Source organism: Camelina sativa, chromosome 2 (assembly GCF_030686135.1).
Source record: "Camelina sativa cultivar CO46 ecotype springtype chromosome 2, ASM3068613v1".
In the NCBI taxonomy this organism is placed as follows: Eukaryota; Viridiplantae; Streptophyta; class Magnoliopsida; order Brassicales; family Brassicaceae; genus Camelina; species Camelina sativa.
In genome coordinates, this window is record NC_141881.1 from 315,389 (window position 1) to 338,088 (window position 22,700).

Consider the following 22,700-nt stretch of genomic DNA (forward strand, 5'->3'; position numbering starts at 1 on the left):
AGATCTCTCTTTCTTTTTTTCCTTTACTTTGAAGATACTCTCCCTCTTGTGTTTGGTTTGGTTTTTTTTTTTTTTCTATATTTTTATTAGGACTGAATTTAAATAGATATTTGAAAACTGTTACAAAATAATTTATTGTACTTTTGCACCGCCTGAATGAATGGGTGAGAGAGTGAGAGAGAGCTGTCATTTCTCACACACACAAACACTTTGGAAAACAATCAACATCTAAGTATATATGCACGTGTATGTGTCTGTCTTTCTCTCTATTTTTCTCATTAACATTCCCGTTTCTAGCCATTTTATTCGCAGTGCCACGGTTTTATACTTCACTAGGCATCATATCTTTTCAAGACCTCTAACAAACCAACCACAACTACTTTATATATGTGTAGTGAAATCACAACATATTTCTAACTTGTTTCTTTTCTTTCTTTAACTTGTTCAGTCCCATATATATTCTTTCATTAGGATGATGACTCTTAATTTCTTGCATGCTAACATATGAGTAGCTTCTGTATAAATTCTTGTTGCGACCGAGAGAAAAATTGATTCTCAAAATTTTTGATGCCCATTCTTAATAATATCTCTAAAAGTTTTGATCTTACGTAATATTTTTTCAAGACCTTTGTAATAATAATAATCTCTTTAAATCCAACCATATATATATTATACTGCCTACCAAAAGCGCAATTATGATTTTGCGTTGTTCTAATTACTAAGCCACTCTGGCAAGGCAAGTTTTAGGGGAAAAAGAAGAAACATCAGGCTATTGTGTAAAAGGACAACATGATCGGATCTACTTTGATGGTCGATGGACATTACATAAACTGTGTGTATATTAATTAGAGATTGATGGTGAAAGGCACTTTTGTAGGCGGCAGCCATAAAGCAGCGTCGATGAATTTGGGTAACGTAAACTGTCGAGCTTCCTCGAGATCGGATATAACATGAAAGCCGGGCCAATCAACCCGGTTCTCTGTACCGGAACCCGGACCGGAGTTTTGATACTCCCCGTAATACAAGGTGCTACGAGCCGTTACATTACCCCAATCCATCCATCCTTTGGGTTCGATCAACTGATCAAGATACGTTCCCATCACCACCGTCCGGGCATACGGTCTCCACGGACGGCCCAGATACGTTTTCACGCCCTCCAGCTGTTCCCCCGGAGCTCCTCTCACCACGGAGTTATGGATTACGATTCCCGTTGTCTGATTCGGGTTGACTCGGCTCTGTGCGGTTATGGTGTTCACTCCACTCGGTGGGTTACGTGCATATATCCGACAGTTTTGGAAAAAGGCGGCAGCGTTGCCGAAAATGAAATCGACGGTGCCGTATACGTCGCACTCTCTGAAAAACTGACGCCCCGAGTGGACGTAAAGCGTATCTTGATAGCCTTCGATGCTACATCTGTAAAACACTGACATGTCTGAATCCGATCTCATAGCCACCGCCTGATGTTCCTCCGGCCCTGCCGTGTTTCTTATCGTCATGTCTCTCCCCACGAAACCGTCCCCCTCAGCCACTGGTCAGTTTATACACAACTAAGTATTAAGTAACGTGGTGTGTGTGTTGTGGGCTATATACATATTACATATATATAAATAAAGTGTAATTGTTATGTAGCAATTGTCTAACCAAAAGTGGCGGATTTGAAAGTGGAAAATCCTCGGCCTTTGCTTTTGTCGCCAGTGATGATGGTTTTGCCGATACCGTCGCCGATGATCATCATGTTATTAGACTTGATTCCTACCGTTACATATTCCTCGTAAACTCCTTGCTTGACATGTATGACATACCTTGGGCTTCCTTTGGGCCTCTTTCCTGCACCATTCACAGCCTCTTGGATGGTCTTGTAGTCTCCGGACCCATCTTGAGCAACCACTACGTCCACTTTCTCACCTATCGTAATAGACGGCGCCGTTTTCATTTCTACTTTTGATGTCCCAAACTCCTTCCACTTTGTTTCCAGCCTCTGTTTTTTTTTTACCAAATAGAGTTAATTAACAACGAGTGAATTCTTGATATTAAGATGGTTTTGGAGATCGTTTTACCTTGTTGATGGCCAAGGCGTTAATAACATCAATGGTGATGCTATCCAAAGAATGAGACGAGACACCGAGTTCTGACATCTCTTCCTGACATGTGTCTAGGTTGGTGAGTGCAGTGCTGAGCCATGCTTGCACGTCCCACCTAGAAGAGTACGCGTTCTTGGGACACAACAGGCTCTGGTTGAGTCTATAGATAGTCTGCTCGTACAGATCCATACAGTCCTCCCACGCTTGCTTCGAACCAAACTGTGGCCCTAGTGAGTACGTGTCGTCCTTGGCTCTCACTGCCCCATCTAGTGTTCGTTCTACGGCCGCTTGTAGGAACTGTGTCGTGCTTCTTATGGGTTTGTGTTCAATCAGCAGAGTATTGCATTCACCCGGGTGCGGGGTTTCATCGCACATCTCGATTCCAACAGCCAATGTGGAAAAGTAAGTTATTGTCAGAATTATAATGAAACATTTTACAATTACTACACCTCCCATCGTTTTGATTAATTTTCGGTTGGGTAACATTATAATATGTATGATGGTTTTTATAGTTTTTTTCCCTGTCTGTGATGTACTCTTTATAAGTTACAATTTGGTTTGGTTTTAACTTTTTAAATTTGAATTAACGCATGTGGCAGTTCTAACCTTTGTTAATTAAAATGTCTTGTAGTTTTTGTTCTATCAAGGATGTTTAACGTCGCTATAAGTATTCAGGTGTACTAATAAATTTTGATTAAAGCACATTCATTCATTCATAACTTAACTTAACCTGTAATAAATAAATAAAAAAGTGTAAAACATCACAATATAGGAATCATCAACTAAAGATGGGAAACACATGAATAATCCGCCATTAAAAAAAAAAGAGTAAACCTCACTTAGTCACCACTACAAGTCATCAGAGAAAGTTGCCCTAAAAGTAGAAGAAGCTCTCAGGTTGTTCTAAAAGAAAAGCTTACAGAGTAACTAACATTCAGCTTCATTCATCAATCCTCCTAACAACCATTGTACAGAAACAGCAGAGAGTTAATCTGATACCTAATCTTTCATCTTTGCGTGAGACTCAGTCAGCTGGTAAAGATATGTTGATGTCAGTGGCTGAGTTTCTCAGTCCGTTGGTCCAGCTGGACATACCAAATGTAGATGGAGGCTGCTCTCTGTCTGGGGTTGATGATGAGAAAACAGAAGCCGGAGGAGGAGGAGGAGTAGGCAATGACACGACCGTGGCAGGGGTATGCCTATGTTCATCCCTTTGCTTCCTCGGTTTCTGATGATCTTGTTGATCACTCGTTATGAAACTGCCAACAACAACCTGTTTTTATAAAACAACAAGAAAACTTATGAGAAGACCAGAGACGATTTCAAGAATTGACGTAAATGTTGCTGGATTGGTGGGTCACCTGAATCGGAGTGGCAGCAATGAGCAAACCGGCCACACCACCACCAACAACACGACCATCAGGACCCGCCAAAGAGACGCTCATGCCACCAGACCGACCTCTTGATCCTCCTTGGTTCTCTGTTTCCATGAAAGAACCAGACAGCGACAGTATCTCAAACCGACCCTGCCAGGAACCAAACACCCTATTATAATTAGATACTCTGGTTCACCTTCTTTCGTAACTTTAAAATAGAGTGAGAGAGATAAAACCTCGTAGGTGAGAGTACCACCACAGGAATCGGGCTGGCGAAGAGTAACGTTTGATACCACGCCATTTGCTGATAAGATACAAATAGCTCGTCGGCCTTGTTGTGAAAAGGAGATGATCCTCATGGTAATATCCTTCAATAAAACCAAAAACAAATAAAGTTGTTGCTAAGTAGGAAACAAACACACAAATCTCCTTTTAAAGTGAAATGTAACTGACTATATTAATTTTTACTTGATACACATACCTCACCAGTGTTCACTGTGATTATATGTGGTGTGAAATTTGATCCAACACCACTCCCAAGTCCAAGCTTTTGACCTGCAAAACGATGGTTCAAAGCTACACTTTAAAGGCACTTAGGAAAATAGTACACTGGCTCAACAAAGGTAAAGCTCGTACACATAGTTTCAGCCACCATATAACGGGGTTATTCTCATCTCAATGGTGCTTAGCTATGTTACTATAAACAAAACAAATTGCAAGTTCTTGTTAACGTTTTAGCAGTTGTGTAAAGTATATAGACTACAAATCTAAATGTGTCTGTTATACAATACCACACATTTACACACATAATAATGAAAGCTGTGAACATAGGCAATTATGTGCTTAGCTATGTTACTATAAACAAAACAAATTGCAAGTTCTTGCTAACGTTTTAGCAGTTGTGTAAAGTATATAGACAACAAATCTAAAGATGTGTCTGTTATACAATACCACACATTTACACATAATAATGAAAGCTGTGAACATAGGAAATTATGAACTACAGATTCCAAATTTAAAGAGCATGAAAGCCTTTTGGTAAATAAAATGTGTCAAGAAAATGAGCAAAGAAAACTTGGTATATGAAGGAACATTGAAGTAGCTCAAATGCAAAAGAGCCAAGTGTTACGAAGAAACCAAGTAATGTTTATAATATAAGAATATCAGGAACGGTCTTAGTTTAGTAGAGAGAGAAAGAGATGGAAGAGGTTACCAGAAGAAGAAGAAGGGAAACGAGAGGTGGGCTTATGGATGCTGAAATCAAAAGAACCATTGAGCTTGGGTCTTTGGGCTCGTTTCTTGACAAGAGGAGTTGTTGATGAAGAAGAAGGAGTGCCATTAGGCTCATATTTACGAGGCCTGCCCCTCCTCTTCTTCCCTGAGGAAGGCAAAGGAGGGTCCAAGGGAGAGAGAGAAGAGCCGAGGAAGTGGTTAATAGGGGTCTCAGATGGTCTAGGAGCCATGTGATACGGAGATGGAGCTTCAGCTCCAATAACAGTCACACCACCACCAGAGCTAATTCTGTCGCTTGTTTCCATTCTGACTGCAATAATCACAAGCAAACAAAGAATAGTCAAACCCTGATTGGGGGGTTTCAACAAAAAGAAATAGAAACTTGATTTGGAATATCAAACTTTCTCTTGTCAAACAAATCTTAACAAATGTGGTAACATAGTTCAGCTTATAATTTTGTAAAGGTAGCCCCTAGAGAGAGTATGAGCAACAGAGCAAGTAGAAGCAAGTTTACGAATATATATATATATAAAGATGGCATCTTTCAATCGATTCCGCAACAATATTCACAAGAAAAGCTGGGATTTTTCGAGAGGAACAAAACCAGACTAGACTACAACAGTCAGAGCTTGAAGAGTAGTAGTAAAGGCAAAAATCAACAGATTCAAGTAAAGAGAGATCTCAGAGACCAAAGTGTTAGTTATATATAGTTAAGAAGGAAAAAGACCTGAAGCTGTTTTGGTTTGGGTCTCAACAAGTCTCCCTCCAAGTTGCTCTCTTCTTCACACTCAAACTTGACACAGCCGTTGAGAAGAAGAAGAACTTGACTCGCCTCTCTCCTGGTCAGAGATGATGATGACGTGACGTCTCTACGAAGAAAAAAGCTTTCACACCGGAGATTAACGTCTCTCAACGAAGAAATTTCCGGGAAAATCGGAAGGAAAGAAAAAAAAAAACAAATCTTTTATGATCCAAAGAGACAAACAGAGATTTACTTATTTATATTACTAATGTAGAACCAAACAAAGTAGAACCAAAAACTAAAAAAAGATTAATGATGAAATAGAGAGGGAGAGACAAAAGAAAATATCAATAAAAAAAGAAAAGAGAAGGAAGAAGATGAGAGAAAGAAAATTCTTAAAAATGAAAATAGAAAGTAAAAATATAATTTATCTTTATACTAAGTTTATTATTATTATAGACAGAAGACGACAGTAAATATTGGTTAATAAATACTTTCACGTCCGGATTTAGGTGTCACCCCTTCTTCTCTCATTTCCTTGTCGTAAATGTTTTTTTTACTAGACTCCTTTCTCCTTGACATTATTAATTAAAATTACCTCCTTCTTCTTCTTCTTCTTCTTTTTATAAAATAACAATTACTATTCATAATTAAAATAATCTCTGTAACTAGAATTTATGAATTCTTCTCACTTCCTACAATTTGAAATTCAAACAAATTTGCGGCTGGGCTGATGATACATTTTACTTTGCATTCAGATTATTAATAATAATAATAATAACAGTAAATAAGTTTGGGCAGGCCAGGCATGCAATTGGTAGGTGACACATCATAACAATGAAGGAAGCCGTTCTTTCCTTTGACCTCCTTTTTGACTCCTCCCCCTCTGACTCTCTCTCTCTTTTTCTTTCTTTTTTTACATTTTTTTTTGTTTTACATATCATATATATTTCATTATTATTAATTTGATTGGAATCACGTGTTTGGTACGAAATTTTATCACCAAACAATTTCAAAATCAAATACCTGCCTAAAAATAAAATCTATATGGTCTAAAAGTCCTATATATTGTTTTTTTTACTTGAATTAGTGTGTAAACAATACATTGGTGTCTTTAAATTTAAAATAAGAGAAATTTTAATTTTAAGCGTATCTCGCTAGGATCACGGCACATGAGCAAGCTTTTGGATCATCATTACGTGTCAACAACACTCTACTTAATTTCAAAATTAACTTTTCGAGGTCTCGAGACCAACCTTCACCATTATTTATACTACTCCTGTATTATTTTAATTATCCTTTCCTTCGTTCCTTCCAATACTGTATCAACAAGGCAACAACACAAGTGATTAACGTTTAGTATATACATACGTACTACTTTAGGACTTGAAAACAAAAAAAAAAGAGGACAAATGGGGCGGATGCAACTATGCAAGCAAACAATTAGGAAGCCAATTGGGGTACTGACTTGGGCCTTATACTTTTGGGCCTAGCTTGCTTTCCTACGTTGCACTATGTATTACAATTTTTCTTTACTCGGACCAAATTATTTTTTCTCATTCAAAAAAAATTAGATTAGAGAGAGCGGGGACATGGGTGTCATGTCGACGTCTTGCGTGAGATGTGAGTTGCACTGCATATCCATATCCAGTAGACTCCTTCCTACTAACGCCCTTTTCATATTGGTGGTTAGTACAAAATATTTAAGAGATCCCTAATTAGTACATATGGTTTAGATCGGAGAAGATTGGCCTCCGGTCAAATACTTAGAGACGAACTCACGAGCAAGAGCGTTGAGATCACCATCCTCTTCTGCTGGATCTTCCAGTCCTAACAATGTGCTCAGATCCACCGACTCTCTTGAATCTTCTTTTTGTTCTTGTCGTTGCATACAGTTAATGTGTGACGACGACGATGATGACACAGTATTGCTTTTGTTATCCACGACAGAAGCAATGATTGGCTCATTAAATGAAGAGGCTGCTTCTGTCGTCGCTGAATTGTTTTGAGGATTCCCCGGAACAAGGCCTTGTAAGCTTGAGAGTTGAGTTTGTACGTCAGCCAACTCCGCCTGTAGATTCATCACCTGTTCACATACGGGACGCAGGTTTCATTCAAATTGTAAAGATTATACTAGTATAAGATTAATTTAGTTATGAGTATAGCATAATTGTATGTTTCTTGTTTGCTACATGGATGCTATAAATACCCCAAATCAAACATGCATTTGGACTACAGGTTGACACGATTAATTACGATTTATGAAGAAAACTTACAAACTGTGTTGTTCAATAGTTCAACCGATGTATTTAAAAATGACAAAGTAGGAAAGGTATAACCACGGAGAAGATTGAAATAGTATTTGACTTTCTTTACCTCTGTTTTCGACAAACGAATTCTTGGGAAGACGCACATAAACTAATTTATGACACTTTTTAAAACTTTAAATGGGGTTTTATATGCAATTTTCAAAACTAATAAACAAGAAACCGAGATGCGATAAATGGAACTGTAAGCGGCTAAAAGATGCTGCTAATATATGATATGATTTCATCATCATATAGTATTATACGTTATAGAATGAGTTTATTTACATGGTGAACTGCATCATACACGCATGCATGCCCTGTAAATCTTTATATAGATCAACAAACATGTACACCAATATAAATAAAAATCATTAGGTAAGGTTACATATAGATATACGAATACCTGGTGTTGAAGGGCGAAGATGTGACCAACGCATCCGTAGACGGGGTCGCGAAGCCTAGCCAATGCCTCGTAAGAAAGCGTGACTGAGGCGTCCAATCTTCGGCTCTCCGGAATCATCATGAGGAGCTTGGAGGCGTTGCTCGCCCCGAAAACCTTGTGCACGGCCGCGAAATGAGACGTCCCTTCCTCCGAGTCAAAGTATGGAGCGAAAACGCATTCCGACAGGCATTTCCGCCGGAGAAACTTGCATGCGCCGCACGGACCTCCACCGCCGGTTGTGCTCCCGCTCATCTTCTCTGTCAAGACTCAAGACGTAACTTTCTCTATTGAGAAGCAGAGTCGTCGCCGACCAATTATATATATAAATTCAATCCAAAGAGATGTAAAAAGAGAGACGGATAGGTTTGTTTATAGATAAATGTGTGTTTTAGTTAATGTGGAGCATAGAGGATCGTGTCAGGCAAGAAAATCATGTCTTGCTTTTGGTGGTGGGTCATTTATAATCATTTCATTTTCTTGCCTATATAACTTCTTCCGCTTTTCTTCCATGTGCATATAATATACATAAGTATATTATTCCTTTTGTGTGTTTCATTGCTTCTGTACATATATATAGTTAATAACTTGAATTACACACAAGAGTTCCTAATTACACACAAGAAACGAGCTATTTATGGAATCCTAAAAACAATGAAAGCATATACTATAACATAAGATTTTTACAGAGATAGACCCCCTTCATAATAAGTTAGCAATCATTTCCTCAAAAGATTGATCGTGTTGAGAGAAAAAGAACAATCTTTTAACGTCTAAAAATCTATAACGATCACACCAGCTTAATGAGATGTGACTTGTGAATAATGATGAGGGAAGACTTGGTGGGTTCAGTTAAGGTACTCTAATCGGATGTTAACGAAGGTGTGTGGTGGGTGGGTTTATTATAGTAATGAGCCAATGAAACTAACTAAATTAATGGGTAAAGCTTGGAAGCAAGGGCAAAGCGGATTGTTCAATTAAGTAATATGCAAAGGACAAAACAGAAATGCTTTGCGTGAAGCAAACACACTTAGCTGCTTCCTGGCTGACGTCTCATCTTTACTCTCTCTCACACCGCCGCAGGTTTCCTTTCACTCACACGTGCGATGCCTCTCCACACTCTTGCGTAATTTTTTAATATATACTCCTGTGTATAAACATAAATATTAAATAGAGAAATATGTGAGTGAGTGAGTGATGCGAGTCTTCTAAACATCTTTCATGCTAGTCGAAGAGAGAGAGAGAGAGATCTATTGCTTCTTCTGTCTACAAATCGTATAGTCAGACACCGACATGACACTGATCACTGTTTGCTTCGCCGCAAGTACAACCTCAGTCAGTCACTGTCATGTGTCTCTCTCTCTGTTTGACAAGATACTGACCCCTAGTAACTTCCCCAATATTGGGCCTTATCGTTAAATGGGCTGGTCCTTTTGAATATAATGTATAGGACCATAGGTTACCCTGTTTTGGATTCTTAATTAGCAGCTACTAATAATAGCCTAGCGTAATAATGAATGTGATGAAATGGTTATGTCCTTTTTACTTACTAGAAGAGTAGCCTATTAGGTAATTTAACAGTGTTGTTGTTGTTGTTGTTGTTATTTAGTAGCGTACGCAAGCGGTGAGGAAAGGAGTAGAATACGAGGACACGTGTCGCACAGAGAGTACCAAGGATTGGACAAGAGGCGGACTGTTAACAACTGTTACCGTGTTCCTTCTAGTCCTCCTAATAAGTCCTAAAAGGTAATTAATTAACTAATTTTTAAGTCTTGTACAGTAATTGCAGTATTATTAAATATTAAAATAAAAGGGAGCGTTACTAAAAAAGTGGATCCCACGCGCCACTGGTTGGCACAGAACGGTTACGTTCATAATAAAGTCACACTCGACACGTGGCGAATTTCATATTACTCCGGTTCTTGCAAAGTCCCGGTTTCGTCTCTATCTTCTTTCTGATGATCACCGGTTCTGTTGTACCGACTAGCTTAGCTTGACTCACTTGCTAGTTGCTACTTTCTTCATTTTGGTGTGATTAAATTATATGGACCGTCGTAATCGTCACTTTTTTTTTGTTTGATATCATCATGAGCTATGTGATACATTATTATTATACACGTGGATTTGATCATTCTAGCCGTACGTCACCAAATTTTAAGTCATTTACAGTATCGTGTAATATTTTTGATACGGCACTGATGAGTTTGGTAGTGAGGATATATACATATATTTACATAAATCTTGTACTTTTAGAAGTTTCAAATATTTTTGCATAATGTATTAATCGGGTTTTCCTATTTTGTATCCTAATCAAATATCGAGCAACATGATATATTCTCTGACCAAAATACATAGATTAGGTTGTGTACATCAATAATCCCTTCCGTTAATAGCGTACATACTACCAAGTTTTTAGCTTGTATAATCATTACCGGATCGTATATTCGTATGTAATAAATCTAGTTGTTTAGGAAATTTGCATTTTCTCTTCATCTCTCTTTATTGATAGATGTAGCATCAGCATGCTATTGATTTCACTATATTATAGAGTTATAGTTAGAAAATCAAAATAAGCAATTCTCACAAATATTACCAAAAGAATATATTTGTTTCCAAATTTAACACATCATCACCAAAATTCCAAAAATAACATTATATTTCAAAATTAAACTTACAATTTTAAATTTCAAAATGCTAAATCATATCTTTCAAAATTATACCTTAAATATAAATTATACCCTAAAAGTATTATACAATTAATTTTAAAAATATTGCAATGTGTCAAATAATGATATTTTAAAAAATTTATGAAGTGTGTGCTATAATCGTCTATAAAATTTTTTTACTACTATTTTAAGGTATTTCTCAAGAAAATATGATCAATTTATTAATACCTAACTATTCAACGTTTTATAATCATTTTACAAATTTTTCAATTTATATTATGTTTCACTAACAACTATGTAATTTGTCTTCGTATTAGAACTTCAATTTAAATCTGACAATATGCATGTTCATGTCATACACGACAAAAGAAAAATCAAAATTAAGATAAAATATGCAAAAGAAAAAAAAATCCAATATTAAAAAATTCGTATAATTTATAATCTGTTGCCAAATGTTGATAAAATACTGATTAACAGAAGAAAATAACGCATAGCGGTGAGCCGTTACATCTTTAGTATAAAGTTAACGTATCAAAATCACCGTCCAAAAAAATATATATAAATTTTAAACTCATGTTAATATAACTATTTAGTATGCAAAACTAATGAATTTGTAATACTACTAAATTTAACTTTCTAAAATATATAATACAATTGTGTATATATATATATATATATATACCATAAGATGCAATTGTATAGTACTTGTGTGGACCGATTGTAACAAGTCTAAAATAAAACGAGAAGTAGAAAAGTGAAGGAAAGGGAATAACATCGAAGAAGTTGAGAGATATGGAATGTTTTGCTTCACGCAAAGAGCTTAACACGAGACAAGTACGCTCCATCGCGTGGCTTTGAAGGCTTTTTCTTTTTTTTGTCTTAACAATTTTTTTTTGGTAATAACAAGACTAATTAAATTATTAATATTATTTTATTTTCTTATCTACTAAATAAGTATTAGTGGGGGGAAATGAAAATATTTGCAATTACCAACAACCAAACCCTAGTTTTGTTTACGTCCGATCTCCTTCTTCTCCCCTTTTTCTTTTCTCCCAAACGTTCCCTTTTTTTTTTTTTTTTTCTTTAATCAAGAACCAAAAAGCATCCTAATAATCTCGATGAATTAACTCCACATATCTCAAAACCCTAATCACGAATTAGCTACTAAAAGAAAAGAAGGATGAGCAGTAGTGGAAACCCTAGCAGCAGCGGTGGAGGAGGAGGACCTTGCGGCGCGTGCAAGTTCTTGAGACGCAAGTGCGTCGCTGGCTGCATCTTCGCGCCTTACTTCGACTCCGAGCAAGGGGCGGCGCACTTCGCGGCGGTTCACAAGGTGTTCGGAGCGAGCAATGTCTCCAAACTCCTCCTCCATATTCCCGAGCATAAACGACCAGACGCCGTCGTTTCAATCTGTTTTGAGGCTCAGGCTCGTCTCAGAGACCCTATTTACGGCTGCGTCGCTCACATCGTCTCTCTTCAGCAACAGGTTCATTAACTATTCTCTTCATAACGTTTAATTATATGATTAGTTCTTATACATGATGGGAAATCGCAACCGTTTAGAGTCGATCTCTGTCTCTAATGTCGTCACGTTGATCAATTCTTTTATCATTTTCTATGTAATTGTGTTTTAATTTTTTTTTTTTTGGTTGTTAAGATTATTGTTTTTTCATAATTTTGCATTTTGACTTAATGTTCAATTAAAGTACAAGTTTAGTCCTTTTAATTTCCCCATCTACTTAGCTGTCCTCTGGTTGTCGTTTCCTCTCATGCAAATTGCTCTTCCTTAAGCATGCATCGAAATTTTTAATTCCGATGTGTTCTTCTTCACTTCTTCACTTCTTCGATTTGTTTTTTTTTTCTTTTTGCCTTGATCGAAAACCAACTCTAAAAAGAAGTTTTAAGATCTAAAATTTCACGACTGTGTTCATGACTTCATGGTCTTTTTGATCGGCTTGTTCTATTCAGAATTAAGGCTTTTTTCTTTTCTTCTGATAAAGCCTTTTGGGTAAAGTTATGGTGTCTTTGTTTTAAGTGACGTGTCTATGAGTCTATATGTAGGTGATATAGAACAAGCCGATCTTTTGATATATGTACATTTTTAGCAATGGGAGTTTGTTAGGAAAGTATGAGGTATATGTATGTATTCCACATCATCCAATATGAGTTACATAACATATGAGAACTTGTCTCTTTTTCCTGATTAAATGTTGTCAACAGTCGTATTTAAGTGGCTAGTAAGTAAAGGATCATTTAGCATATATATGTGTAGATCAAGGTTTGTTGAATGTTTACAATGTTGTTTTCCAAGTCAACCCATTGAGTGAGATGACAAATCTTCCTCTGTTCGCAACAACCACGTTGTTTTACACTTATTTCCAAAGCATCCTTCAAAAAAAAAAAAAGGGTACTTTCATGTATGTATGGGTACACATACAAACACATCCTATAAATTGATGTTAGTGAAGGATAATTTCAATATCACAAGCAAAGCATTTATATATTTATATGTGTTATGTACAATGTCTCTTGTGTTATTATTAGATTGTTTGATTCCGCATATATATTTCTAAATCGGTGTTCTTGATTGATCAATTACTCCTGTCGTGTGTTGTTGGCATTATTGAATCATCAACATTTGCTCGAATTCGGAAACTCTTCCAATTATTAAATATTGCTAGAAATATCATTATCTAGATTCTTATCTCTCTTTTGAGTTTGTTGGCATTATTATCAATTTTTTTCCTTCGTTAAATATATATGATAAACAGGTGGTAAGTTTGCAAACTGAGCTTTCATATCTGCAAGCACACTTAGCAACTCTAGAGCTGCCACAACCTCAACCACCAATGGCTCCGGTGTCATCTTCTGGATCTCTCCAGGCTCTTTCCATAACGGACCTCCCGACGATATCGCCGTCCCTCTACGACCTCTCCTCCTTTTTCGAGCCGGTCATGTCCTCCACATGGGCAATGCAGCAACAAACACGACCGTCTGATCATGTCTTCGGCGTCCCGTCATCGTCCAGCATCATCGGCGGAGGTGGTGAGCTCCAAGCACTGGCGCGTGAGTTTATTCAAGGTGGACAAATGCCAGCTCAGCCATCGCTGGGAACCGGTGGTTCTGCCTCAACAGTGATAAAACGAGAATGATGTTATTTTTACAAATGTTTGTTTATTTGGACGTTAATTAAGAGATCTATAGTTAGCTAGCCATACGTTTCTCCTTGTAATATATTTATATATTTGTTCGAATTCGTATTTAAATTTGTTGGCTAAAATGTTAATATAAAAACTATGGTATTAGCAATATATGTTTTTCATTTCATTTTTATGTACTTTGTGTTTTCGAATTAGCAATAGGTCATTAATCTATTTCATCCCTCCCGTGTAATGTAAATGACTAATACAAACATATTTATGTTTACTTTTTTTGGTTATAGTACATATTTATGTTTACAGAAAACAATCAATAAAAAAAAAGTATGAAGTTATCAAAGGTGATCTTTTAATTTGTATTTTAATTAGTTGTGGAATTTCTTTAATTTTTTCATCGCTTAGGTCTCTTCGATTCGATGCACTAACCTATGGCGTTAGATTCCGAAGAAGCTCACGCGAGGAGGGTTTGAAAATGCTACTGGTAAAAATCTCCTTACTCTGTATTTTACCTATAAATTACATATGGGTCATAAATGGGTTCAACGAAAGTGTCTTGTTTATCAAACAGTCCAAATTGTGCAGGTATTATGTACAGCCGACCCGGTTCCATGAGCAGCGCTATATATGCCTATGAGAGACTCTGGTTTGCTTAGTCGTCCACCACTATCTCTATATATTTTTACTCAGATCAGCATCTTTAGAAGCATGCATTAACATAATTCACCTGATATATATGAAAGTCACAAATTGTTTGATTACAAATATGTCATTGTTGAGACTGAGTGAGCGAAAAGAGGGTTGAGCTAAGCAAAATAAATAATTGTTGATGATATATAAATTAATTAGTGTAAATCTTGAGAGAGAAACATTGGAATAGAGCCTTACAAGACAATATATCACCATTGGAAAACTTCAAAGCTATTACTAAAGAGAGTTGCTATGGTAAAAACTTAATTGCTTGAATTCAAATTCAAGTAATCAAGAATTTCCTTCTTTTTTTAAAAAACCTTATGATTATCTCAATTTGCAATTTCCTATTACTATATGCATACAATAACTAATAAGTATGTGTATAATCTATGTTATCACCAAAGTAGAAACAATTATAGATATAGCAACTGACCACTGTTTCCCTTCTAAGACACCCACCATACGAACTAATATTTTTTAAAAAAAAAAAGATAAATTAAAAACTCTATTATAGTAATACAATTTCACATGTGTGGTCTGGTCTACTAGGGATTAACTGAAATAAACACTTTAATTAATCTATTTTTCCACATTTCTCCATTTGTATAAGTAATCTTAAACGTTGAAGCACATACGGTATTCTTATTCTCTATTAATAGAGGAGAATGTGTCATCTTCTCATTACTCAATAACCAAAATTATCATATACATATAAACATAATGGGAAGGTCAAAATATTCATGTCATCATCATCTTCTCGTTCTTATTATTATTCTTCTTGAAGTTCTTTGGATATCACCAGGATATACTTCAGCCGAAGATGAACATGCAAAGGTATATAATATACAAACTCCAGCTTGTCTTATCATTAATATTAGATTGAAGAAAACAAATTGATGTTGCAAAGGAGAATTTACTTTTGAAACTCTTAATTTATAATAAAGGATTTCTATATCATATACTTGGGAGATGGACCGGATGATACAGACGAAGCTATCAAGACACACATAAATCTCCTATCGTCTTTGAATATAAGGTACATAATTATTTTTATAAGAAAATTAATGCGGCGTAATTACATGCATTTGATCGACTAATCTTTCTACAGCCAAGAAGAAGCAAGAGATAGAAAGGTACATAGTTACACTAAAGCCTTCAATGCTTTTGCTGCCAAGCTTTCTCCAAATGAAGCCAAGAAGATGATGGGTAATTCACTTCATAGTCATTAACAAAATTATGAACTTTCATGCATATAATTAAATTTAAAAGTATACTATAACAATCTGAAAAAATGGTGCAGAGATGGAAGAAGTTTTTGGTGTGTACCGAAATGAATATCGCCAACTCCACACAACAAAATCATGGGATTTCGTTGGACTTCCTCTAACAGCAAAAAGACATGTAAAAACAGAGAGAGATGTTATTATTGGTGTTCTTGATACAGGTTTTAATTATTTTATATATGTTGTGTTTGTTGTTACTAAACTCATACATACGCTTGATATGAAAATTAACAGAACCCTTCCTATACAATAATCAGGAATAACGCCAGAGTCAGAGAGTTTCCAGGACCATGGTCTCGGCCCTCCCCCGGCTAAATGGAAAGGATCGTGTGGACCTTATACTAATTTCACCGGATGCAACAAGTAATATATTACTACATTAGTGAAAACATAAACTGTTAAAAAAAAAAAAAAAAAAAAAAAGAAGGAGTTGGCTGATCGATTTTAAAAGTTTGGGGAGCTTAGAAGAATTATGCGTTAAGATAAGGGTCCTAATTGGAAATTTTAAACTTGAACAGCAAAATAATCGGGGCCAAGTACTTCAAGCACGACGGCAATGTGCCTACCGGCGAAATCCGATCACCGATCGATATCGACGGCCATGGGACGCACACGTCATCAACCGTAGCCGGAGTTCTAGTCTCAAACGCCAGTCTCTATGGCATAGCAAACGGTACCGCCCGCGGCGCGGTTCCGTCGGCGAGGCTGGCGATGTACAAGGTTTGTTGGGCGAGATCCGGCTGTGCCGACATGGACATCCTCGCCGGGTTCGAGGCGGCGATTCACGACGGCGTTGACATTATCTCCATCTCTATCGGCGGTCCAATCGCGGATTACTCATCCGATTCGATATCGGTAGGGTCGTTTCACGCGATGAGGAAAGGGATCCTCACGGTGGCGTCCGCCGGGAACGACGGACCGAGCTCAGGGACTGTAACGAACCATGAGCCGTGGATACTGACGGTTGCGGCAAGCGGAATCGATCGGACGTTCAAGAGCAAGATAGATCTCGGCAACGGCAAATCATTCTCTGTAAGTAAATTCACAAAATCGTTCTAAATTAATTTTAAAGGGGTGAAATCGATAAAATCCAATTTTAAAAGGGGTTTCAAATTTGCAAAAAAAAAGGGGATGGGAATAAGCATGTTTAACCCAAAAGCCAAGTCGTATCCTCTTGTAAGTGGTGTTGATGCTGCTAAGACCACTGACGACAAGTACTTAGCTAGGTAGGTACTATTTCATCTTCATCTTCAACTACTTGATTTGAATTTATATAAATTTAAGACATTTTTTGTTTGTTGATGATGCGTAAAAAAGGTACTGTTTCTCTGATTCTTTGGACCGAAAGAAGGTGAAAGGGAAAGTGATGGTGTGTAGAATGGGAGGAGGTGGTGTGGAGTCGACTGTTAAAAGCTATGGAGGTGCTGGTGCCATTATTGTTAGTGATCAGTATCTTGATAACGCTCAGATTTTCATGGCACCAGCTACAAGTGTTAATAGCTCTATTGGCGATGCCATCTACCGTTATATCAACTCCACAAGGTCCTTGTTGATTTTTTTACGCACCAGCCACAAGTGTTCATCTTTTCAGCTTACTCTTTGCTTTTGCTCTTTTTTATTCAGATCACCATCGGCTGTGATTCAGAAAACCCGGCAAGTGACAGTCCCTGCTCCCTTTGTTGCTTCTTTTTCATCAAGAGGTCCCAACCCGGGATCAACACGCCTTCTCAAGGTTCATATGACCTGATCAACATCATCTCACTAGAGAATTTTGGATCTTTATCTTATGTTTTTTTTTGGGTGAATTTCTAGCCCGATATCGCTGCACCCGGGATTGATATATTGGCGGCCTTCACTCTCAAGAGATCATTGACTGGATTAGATGGTGACACCCAATTCTCAAAATTCACCATCCTGTCTGGTACCTCAATGGCATGCCCCCATGTTGCTGGTGTAGCTGCTTACGTCAAGTCTTTTCATCCTGATTGGACACCTGCTGCCATCAAATCCGCCATCATCACCTCAGGTAACTTGGTTTTTTGATTCTCTTGGAAATGGAAAACAGAGAAAACATTAACACACACAGTTGTATTTCTCTGTTTTGTTTGGCAGCAAAACCTATAAGCAGTAGAGTGAACAAGGACGCAGAGTTCGCTTATGGAGGAGGCCAAATAAACCCAAGACGAGCAGCTAGCCCTGGCTTAGTCTACGACATGGACGACATATCCTATGTTCAGTTCTTGTGCGGAGAAGGCTACAACGCAACCACTCTAGCTCCACTAGTGGGGTCACGCTCCGTGAGCTGTTCCTCCATTGTCCCTGGACTCGGCCACGACTCCCTCAACTACCCAACAATCCAACTGACGTTGAGATCTGCCAAAACGTCCACACTTGCTGTGTTCAGGCGGAGAGTGACCAACGTGGGACCAGCGTCGTCGGTGTACAACGTGACCGTGAAGGCACCCAAAGGAGTAGAAATAACAGTGGAGCCACAGAGTTTGACGTTCTCAAAAGTATCACAGAAGAGGAGCTTCAAAGTGGTGGTGAAGGGCAAACAAATGAGTCCTGGAAAGATTGTGTCAGGCTTGCTCGTGTGGAAGAGTCCACGTCACTCTGTTCGGAGCCCCATTGTTATCTACAGTCCTACTTCGGATTGATCATTGAATCTTTAGGAATCTTTACATCCTCTCATCAATAAACATTTTACTTAAGATTGTAATCTTCTCCGTTTCTTCTCGCAAACTCTTATATATATCGTTCGTTTGACCCAACCAAACTTATAGTCTTTGGGCCCATTATGAGCCCATAACGCTAAACACTAATTTTATTTACACAATGAAAGCCCTAAAAGCTTCTTCTCTCTTTGGGGGATGTCATCAATGGCGGAAGCTTGTGTACCGGAAGAGGTGCTTCAGCCGCTGCTCATTGCTTCGGATTTATCATACTCTCTAGAAGATTGCTTGAAGTATCTTCTAGAGTCTTCCAAGACCGATTCAGGCCGCTCCGATCTCGCTTCCAAGGCTGTCCTCCCCTGTATCCTACGTCTTCTTCAGCTTCTTCCTTCCCGCCACCACTATCTCAATCTCTCTCTCAAGGTCCTCCGCAACCTCTGCGCCGGCGAGGCTTCGAATCAAAACTCTTTCGTCGACCACGGCGGTTCTGCTATCCTCTCCGGCTTGCTTGCCGAGAGAACCAAACCCACCGAGGAGGAGGATTTCGAGACTGTTCGATTCGGGTTGCAGGTTCTAGCCAACGTTGTATTGTTCGGAGAGGAGAAACGTCAGAGAGATGTGTGGCTTCGCTTTTTCCCGGAGAGGTTCTGTTCAATCGCTAAGATTAGGAGGCGTGAGACCTCTGATCCTCTCTGTATGATTTTGTATACTTGCTTTGATGAATGCTCTGATCTTGCTTCTCAGCTTTGCACCAGTGATGGCCTTACCATCGTTGCTGAAACTATACGGACTTCATCTTCCGGTAATGATATGTTTATTTATGATTTGAGAGGCCTAGTTTTAGTTGAGGATCTTAAAAACCAAATCTTTTTTGTAATTGTTTGTTTGTAGTTGGGTCTGTGGATGATTATTGGCTCAAGTTACTGGTTTCGAGAATCTGTGTTGAAGACCATTGTTTCCCACAGCTCTTCTCCAAGTTATACAACAAGGATGCCGAAGATGAGACCAGGTTTACATCAGAGCAACCCTTTCTTCTGAGGATGGTGTCTGATATTGCAAATGAGAGGATAGGAAAAGTGTCAGTCCCTAAGGATACAACTTCTTCCATTCTTGGATTATTCAAGAGATCTGTTGACGTTTTTGATTTTGCTTCAAGTGAAAGATCCGAGCTTCCTACGGGTTCAACTATAGTAGACGTAATGGGTTACTCTCTGGTAATAATAAGGGATGCTTGCGCTGGAGGAAGCCTTGAAGAGCTCAACAAGGACAACAAGGATTCAGTTGATAATGTTGAATTGCTCTTGTCCTCTGGACTGATTGATCTCCTTCTTGATCTGCTTCGCAAACTTGATCCTCCAACAACAATAAAGAGGGCTCTAAAGCAGAGTCCTAGTTCTTCTTCTTCTTCAGTAAGCCCCTGTCCGTACAGAGGATTCAGGAGAGATATAGTGTCTGTGATTGGGAACTGCGCCTACAGAAGGAAAGAGGTACAAGATGAGATCAGGGAGAGAGATGGGCTCTTTTTAATGTTGCAGCAGTGCGTGACAGATGATGACAACCCTTTCTTGAGAGAGTGGGGATTGTGGTGTGTGAGAAATCTGCTGGAAGGGAACCCAGAGAACCAGCAAGTGGTCGCCGAGTTGGAGATTCAAGGATCTGCGGATGTGCCTCAACTCCGTGAAATTGGTCTCAGAGTTGAAATTGATCCTAAAACATCCAGACCAAAGCTTGTCAATGACACCTGAAGAAGCTTCAATGCCTTGGCTGATGTAATATGATTTCTTTTATTCTAGTTAGAATTAGGATTATGTGGTTTGTAATTCATTTCCATTTCAATAAATCTTATTTACTACAAAGGGGAGAAAGCTAATTCCCCTATGCAAGGTAAACTTCTTTACAGCCACCAGGACACGATGTTGTATGTACTGGTATCTATGTATGTTTATCTAATGACTGGATTTAAAATCAAGACACTTTTTGGGCCTATGACCAGCCATTATGATGTGAATCAGAACTTTTACAAATGATCTTACTCCGTAATCAGGTTATCTGCTGCGACTCAAGAATACCCTTAATCATGTAGTCTGCAATGTTCACGGTGTAAACACCCAAAATTTTCTCGAGAGCTTGGGTTTAGAAAACTAGAACCGCAGGAAGCTCCAGGAGCAGCCCTTCAGCAAAGGCACATACTACATTGGTAAGATGGTCCGGAGCAAAGGATACAAGAAGCTCCAGGAGCAGCCCTTCACTAGAGGCGCATACTACATTCTTAGATTATCTAATCCTCGTTTTTCTTAATGCATCTACTAGTTGGAGGTTGCGGGCAGGACATATATTCATGTGGCTGAAGGAACACAACGTCTTTTTTTTTTTTTTTTTTTTTTTAAGATTTGGAATTGGCTTCATTGTTTCTACCTTTTTATGTTTGATTTCTGATTAGAAACATGGTTTCAAATGTGCAGTTTGTCAATGATTTTCACGGTCTTATCAGTCCCGTGCCTAAAGGGACTTCGCTTCCTCTTGTCTTACTCAGTTACTTGGTGAAGGTGCCAAAGATATTTTGAATTTTTTTACAACAGTTGTTCATGTCTTGATTTGATCCAGTCTTTAACTTTTGGTTTTCTTTTGTTGGTTGACCGTTTCAGTCCAAGAACGCACTGGTGTCGACCTTCTTGTCCTTTGATCAAATCGTTTGGCTTGGTAGATTATGCATATATAAGGTTGGATAAGTTTAAGGCAAAAATCCATATTGGTCTCTTGATGTTTAAGGTTGGACCGGGCCTGTTCTTCGCTATGGTACTTCGCTCTTCTTTGTTTGTTCTTTTATTGGTGCTAGAGTGAAAACCTTCATAAGTTTTGTTTAGAGTGTGTGCAAGTATTTTTCTTTTTACTTATTACACAAGTTTTTTGAAATTTTAAATCCTCAACTAGGTGTTCTACCATTGGACTATGTAAAAAAATAATAGACATTCATAAGTGTCTAACTTTTAAAATTTGCATTTTTTCAATTATAAATATAGTTGGATCCCATTTGGAGATGCTCTAATAAGTCTATAGAGACCCCTTCTGGGAAAGGAGTAGAAAATGTAATAGGATTGGTGCACAAGACCGATACATACAATGATACGTGATCATGGTTAGGTAGATTAGAGTATGGTTAGGACGTTTTAATTAATTGGTTTTGGTGCTTTAGTTTGTGCATTTGGTTTTCATATTTTCCATTCTACATTAAAGTATTTTGTATTTTCTACTAGATAAGGATCCGCCCGTTGTGCGGGTTTAAAGTTTTGTAAATAAAATTAAATTTAACAAAAATATATTAAAATTTGTTGTACGTTATTTATAATTTTTATTTTTATTATAATATACTGATCTATATCTATTTACAAATCTTTTATGTATGTTACCATTAAAAACATACTTTTTTACACCTATATAATGTATGTTACAAATATATTTTTACCACCACCTAGAAAATGTCTGTATGAACACATTAAACCAACTATTATATTTTTTTTTTACTTTTATTTTTGCATAATTTTTTTAATTATTAAAACATTTCGAATAAAAATAGTGTATAACCAACTATGGAGAGAACCTTGGCTCCGTCCTCCTCCCTTATGGAGAGAACCTTGCGTCCATCCTCCTCCATCATGATGAAAAACTTGGCTCCACCTTCCTCCCTTGGGGAGATAACCTTGCGTCCAACCTCCTCCACCATAGAGAGAACCTCAGCTCTGTCCTCCTCATGTGTGAAGAGAACATATTCACATTTTTTAGCTATCTCAAAATAGCTTGCTTGGACCACCAATGATACTAAAGACCATTTTTTAACGTCACAAAATCTTTTAATAGTAACTAATGTTAAATTTTCTAATGTATTCGGGGAAGTGTCTTTGACACACCATAATGTAGCTTTTGTCTCTAGAATGCCCCGACTGCCACATTGCTTAGTGAGCCCTATGTCCACGGGCCCACCTTCCTTAGTGGTCCCCGGGCCATATTTCTTAGTGGGCCCCACGTATATTCTTGGCTCACCCATATCTGACGG

General features: G+C 37.8%; 6 protein-coding genes across 6 annotated transcripts; 3 read left to right on the forward strand and 3 right to left on the reverse strand.

The window, feature by feature from the left end:
* Nucleotides 1–693: 693 nt before the first annotated feature.
* Nucleotides 694–2,556, reverse strand: LOC104711693 (putative pectinesterase/pectinesterase inhibitor 38). Its single transcript, XM_010428410.2, has 3 exons — nt 2,058–2,556; nt 1,642–1,978; nt 694–1,528 (listed from the first exon to the last, which is right to left on the reverse strand). Exons 1-3 carry the CDS (start codon nt 2,535–2,537, stop codon nt 846–848), a joined length of 1,500 nt encoding a protein of 499 aa, XP_010426712.2. The 5' UTR covers nt 2,538–2,556; the 3' UTR covers nt 694–845.
* Nucleotides 2,557–2,868: 312 nt separating this feature from the next.
* Nucleotides 2,869–5,835, reverse strand: LOC104711677 (AT-hook motif nuclear-localized protein 7-like). Its single transcript, XM_010428390.3, has 6 exons — nt 5,418–5,835; nt 4,671–5,000; nt 3,939–4,012; nt 3,694–3,825; nt 3,443–3,607; nt 2,869–3,354 (listed from the first exon to the last, which is right to left on the reverse strand). The coding sequence occupies exons 2-6, from the start codon at nt 4,993–4,995 to the stop codon at nt 3,106–3,108; spliced, it is 945 nt and encodes a 314-aa protein (XP_010426692.1). The 5' UTR covers nt 4,996–5,000; nt 5,418–5,835; the 3' UTR covers nt 2,869–3,105.
* Nucleotides 5,836–6,716: 881 nt separating this feature from the next.
* LOC104711696 (LOB domain-containing protein 31) lies at nt 6,717–9,055 on the reverse strand. Its single transcript, XM_010428425.3, has 2 exons — nt 8,145–9,055; nt 6,717–7,518 (listed from the first exon to the last, which is right to left on the reverse strand). Exons 1-2 carry the CDS (start codon nt 8,433–8,435, stop codon nt 7,165–7,167), a joined length of 645 nt encoding a protein of 214 aa, XP_010426727.2. The 5' UTR covers nt 8,436–9,055; the 3' UTR covers nt 6,717–7,164.
* A 2,526-nt stretch (nt 9,056–11,581) lies between these two features.
* Nucleotides 11,582–14,173, forward strand: LOC104773930 (LOB domain-containing protein 30-like). The gene is made up of 2 exons (XM_010498604.3): nt 11,582–12,332; nt 13,618–14,173. Exons 1-2 carry the CDS (start codon nt 12,027–12,029, stop codon nt 13,996–13,998), a joined length of 687 nt encoding a protein of 228 aa, XP_010496906.3. The 5' UTR covers nt 11,582–12,026; the 3' UTR covers nt 13,999–14,173.
* Nucleotides 14,174–14,976: 803 nt separating this feature from the next.
* LOC104711715 (subtilisin-like protease SBT4.14) lies at nt 14,977–18,748 on the forward strand. Its single transcript, XM_010428446.3, has 11 exons — nt 14,977–15,528; nt 15,639–15,730; nt 15,803–15,900; nt 15,995–16,138; nt 16,235–16,340; nt 16,496–17,009; nt 17,106–17,203; nt 17,295–17,519; nt 17,601–17,709; nt 17,790–18,003; nt 18,090–18,748. The coding sequence occupies exons 1-11, from the start codon at nt 15,415–15,417 to the stop codon at nt 18,632–18,634; spliced, it is 2,259 nt and encodes a 752-aa protein (XP_010426748.1). The 5' UTR covers nt 14,977–15,414; the 3' UTR covers nt 18,635–18,748.
* Nucleotides 18,749–18,756: 8 nt separating this feature from the next.
* On the forward strand, nt 18,757–20,633 carry LOC104711725 (uncharacterized). The gene is made up of 2 exons (XM_010428458.3): nt 18,757–19,451; nt 19,541–20,633. The coding sequence occupies exons 1-2, from the start codon at nt 18,848–18,850 to the stop codon at nt 20,392–20,394; spliced, it is 1,458 nt and encodes a 485-aa protein (XP_010426760.2). The 5' UTR covers nt 18,757–18,847; the 3' UTR covers nt 20,395–20,633.
* Nucleotides 20,634–22,700: the final 2,067 nt, after the last annotated feature.

Excerpts from the sequence above, each read along its gene's own strand:
- LOC104711696 (XM_010428425.3), bottom strand. The coding sequence starts at position 8,435 with ATGAGCGGGAGCACAACCGGCGGTGGAGGTCCGTGCGGCGCATGCAAG. Across the intron at positions 7,519-8,144 it reads TCTTCGCCCTTCAACACCAG|GTGATGAATCTACAGGCGGA; the intron begins GTATTCGTATAT and ends GTATGTGAACAG.
- LOC104773930 (XM_010498604.3), top strand. The coding sequence starts at position 12,027 with ATGAGCAGTAGTGGAAACCCTAGCAGCAGCGGTGGAGGAGGAGGACCT. Across the intron at positions 12,333-13,617 it reads TCGTCTCTCTTCAGCAACAG|GTGGTAAGTTTGCAAACTGA; the intron begins GTTCATTAACTA and ends TATGATAAACAG.
- LOC104711715 (XM_010428446.3), top strand. The coding sequence starts at position 15,415 with ATGGGAAGGTCAAAATATTCATGTCATCATCATCTTCTCGTTCTTATT. Across the intron at positions 15,731-15,802 it reads CTATCGTCTTTGAATATAAG|CCAAGAAGAAGCAAGAGATA; the intron begins GTACATAATTAT and ends ATCTTTCTACAG. Across the intron at positions 17,204-17,294 it reads GACGACAAGTACTTAGCTAG|GTACTGTTTCTCTGATTCTT; the intron begins GTAGGTACTATT and ends TGCGTAAAAAAG.
- LOC104711677 (XM_010428390.3), bottom strand. The coding sequence starts at position 4,995 with ATGGAAACAAGCGACAGAATTAGCTCTGGTGGTGGTGTGACTGTTATT. Across the intron at positions 4,013-4,670 it reads TTTCCCTTCTTCTTCTTCTG|GTCAAAAGCTTGGACTTGGG; the intron begins GTAACCTCTTCC and ends ATCGTTTTGCAG. Across the intron at positions 3,826-3,938 it reads TCACAGTGAACACTGGTGAG|GATATTACCATGAGGATCAT; the intron begins GTATGTGTATCA and ends GTTTTATTGAAG.
- LOC104711693 (XM_010428410.2), bottom strand. The coding sequence starts at position 2,537 with ATGGGAGGTGTAGTAATTGTAAAATGTTTCATTATAATTCTGACAATA. Across the intron at positions 1,979-2,057 it reads ACGCCTTGGCCATCAACAAG|AGGCTGGAAACAAAGTGGAA; the intron begins GTAAAACGATCT and ends AAAAAAAAACAG. Across the intron at positions 1,529-1,641 it reads TTTCAAATCCGCCACTTTTG|TGGCTGAGGGGGACGGTTTC; the intron begins GTTAGACAATTG and ends TAAACTGACCAG.
- LOC104711725 (XM_010428458.3), top strand. The coding sequence starts at position 18,848 with ATGTCATCAATGGCGGAAGCTTGTGTACCGGAAGAGGTGCTTCAGCCG. Across the intron at positions 19,452-19,540 it reads TATACGGACTTCATCTTCCG|TTGGGTCTGTGGATGATTAT; the intron begins GTAATGATATGT and ends GTTTGTTTGTAG.